This window comes from Argentina silus, assembly GCF_951799395.1.
Source record: "Argentina silus genome assembly, chromosome: 12".
Lineage (NCBI taxonomy): Eukaryota > Metazoa > Chordata > Actinopteri > Argentiniformes > Argentinidae > Argentina > Argentina silus.
The window spans coordinates 15,121,382-15,123,881 of record NC_139666.1 but is presented as its reverse complement, the minus strand read 5'-3'; the positions used below and the strand labels follow the sequence as shown (position 1 = coordinate 15,123,881).

At 50.6% G+C, this 2,500-nt stretch overlaps 1 protein-coding gene across 1 annotated transcript in view; it reads right to left on the bottom strand.

Annotated features, from left to right (window-relative positions):
- Window positions 1-2,500, bottom strand: part of epha3 (eph receptor A3) — a 77,909-nt gene that overhangs the window by 9,937 nt on the left and 65,472 nt on the right. The window contains exons 14-15 of the mRNA XM_083681248.1: window positions 1,968-2,117; window positions 1,348-1,541 (exon numbers count right to left, since the gene is read on the bottom strand). Coding sequence (XP_083537374.1) covers window positions 1,348-1,541; window positions 1,968-2,117 — 344 coding nt within the window. The remainder of the gene's footprint in view (window positions 1-1,347; window positions 1,542-1,967; window positions 2,118-2,500) is intronic.

Below are 2,500 nucleotides of genomic sequence, written 5' to 3'. Positions count from 1 at the left end.
GCTCTCTTGCCCACGCTCGCCCAGTGTTAAAAGCCAATCAGGAAAATTACATGCAAACTCCCAGGGACCCATTTTCACTTTCTTAAGAAATCATTAGTCAATGTTATGAGCTCCCGACGTCTCCATAATACCAGTGCAGTCTGTTGGAGCCCCACCACCTGCCCCCCTCCCTGCCTACCCCGACCACCCTACACGGGCTACGGCACGGTCACAAGCCCCCTTGGGGCTCCAAAACAAAGGGAGGAAAAACAGGATGAAGAGAGAAAAAGGGATAACAGGAGAGGTTGAAGAACATAATGAAGGACAGAAGGAGGGAAGTTTGAGTTTTGAGGTGCATCAGGGAGAATGTGGTCACTGATGCTACTCTAAAGAAGGGGGGGGGGGGGGGGTGTTTGGTGAATTTGAAAGTAATAGAGGTTAGAGGGGAATGGGCCTGCTGAGGACGGGTGCTGTGCAGCATCCTGTGCACACATGGAGCACACAGGGGTTGTTGATGAACGCTGTGTGTGGCCTGTGTCACTACCAACTGGTTCCAACAACAAACACATTTGGCTTCAGGGAAAAGACTATCTCCAGATAGTACTACATTCCCCTATAGGCCAGAGAAGACAATCTCCAGCTAGCATTATACCCCTCTATAGGCCAAAAAAAGACAATGCCCAGCTACTGTAGTACTCCTCTCCCCTATAGGCCAGAGAAGACAATCACCAGCTAGTACTCCTCTCCCCTACAGGCCAGAGAAGACAATGTCCAGCTAATACTCCTCTCCCCTATAAGCCAGAGAAGTCAGCCACTAGCCAGCTAGTACTGCACTTCCCTATAGGCCAGGGAAGACAATCTAGCTAGTATTGCACTCTCCTATAGGCCAGTGATCAGACCTCAGGTCCCCCTGTACGCCTACTCTACACCTCTGTCATTACCAGAGGCAGCTGCAAGCAGAAAGAGTGTGTGATAGACAGAACGTGATTGTGTGACAAACAGAGAGAGAAACCGAGGGATGGACAAACGAGTCCCTGGATAGAAGATATTGTTTCCTGTCGTTACTGACCCAGTGCATGCTGGTCACTAATGAGGAGGATGTGATGCGACCCATGACGACCCATAATGCCGTGGGAGGCGCGTGGGGGGAACGGGTGCGTCCGGTGTCATCCAGCGCCAGGTGTTTAGCAGCCAGGTGCGTGGGAGAGGAGTGGATGAGAAAAGCACTGGTCGCAAAAGTGACATCACCTTGCCGGACGCTTGAAGACTACTGTCCATGGTTAGGAGCTAGAGTTAAGCGTTTTTTAAAATACGTCGATGGTTGGGGTTAGGATCCTGTTGGGATTCGAGTGTAGATATGTATAGTACCTGGATGTGGTGTTGGCTGTGATCTTGAGACTGCCAGGATTGCGGATGAGTTTATCCAGGATGCTGACGATCTGTTCAAACTTGGGCCTGTTGTTCCTCTCCTTCTGCCAGCAGTCCAACATCAGCTGGTAGAGAGCTGCGGGGCAGTCCATGGGCGGGGGCAGACGATAGCCTTCATCTACTGCTTTGATCACCTGGGTGGGAACGGTTAAACGGGCTTGGGTTAGAGCTACTTCTAATCCTAACTACTACTGACAAAACAACACAATGTCAGTGGAGAGTTTGTCCTGATTCCTCTATTCTCTATGCTCATTCTGTCTGTATCTGTTCATGTTTTCTTGGGACTTATGGGTACATCTCCACTCCAGGCAAACTGACTGACTCGCTGACTGTGCCAAAGCTCAGAACAGAGATACTTGCTCCATCTCTCAGAATAGAAGTCCTCGCTCTCGTTTTTTCGTGTCCTAGGCCCACTAAGGAGTCTGTCCTATATTTCTGGATTAGGCCCATCAGGCCGCCAGCAACAAGCTCTGTCCACCACCTGGCCACTCTACGCTTCGCTTCCCCTCCCAGCAGGAAAATCATGAGGTATCCATGGTGATGGTATCCAGTCTACTCACGTCTTGATTGGACATCTCCCAGTAAGGCCGCTCCCCGTATGACATCACCTCCCAGAGCACGATGCCGTAACTCCAGGCGTCACTGGCGGAGGTGAACTTCCGGTAGGCGATGGCCTCCGGAGCGGTCCACCTGATCGGGATCTTACCTCCCTGGGAGAGAGACAAGACACAAAGATCATCTCTCAAGAACATCACAGAAGTAATACTACCATTCCAGTCAGTGAATGTTGCAGTGGTTAAAAAGCAATAACTTTGAACATTTGGAATACGCAATACGATTATATGTATGTCATGGGACTTTGATGTCTACAGCTCTAGCTGACTCACATCACTTCAGAGTTGAAATTAGGTTAAGATTGACCTGATTTGGACATACGAAAAGGAAGGAGCGTTTGGTTCGGTGCAGCTCAGCCATTACAAATGTTGTAGGGCTGTGTTTCCCCTGGGGAGAGAGGGGGCCTGCAGGGCTGTGTTTCCTCTGGGGAGAGAGGGGGCCTGTAGGGCTGTGGTTCCCCCGATGAGAGAGGGGGCCT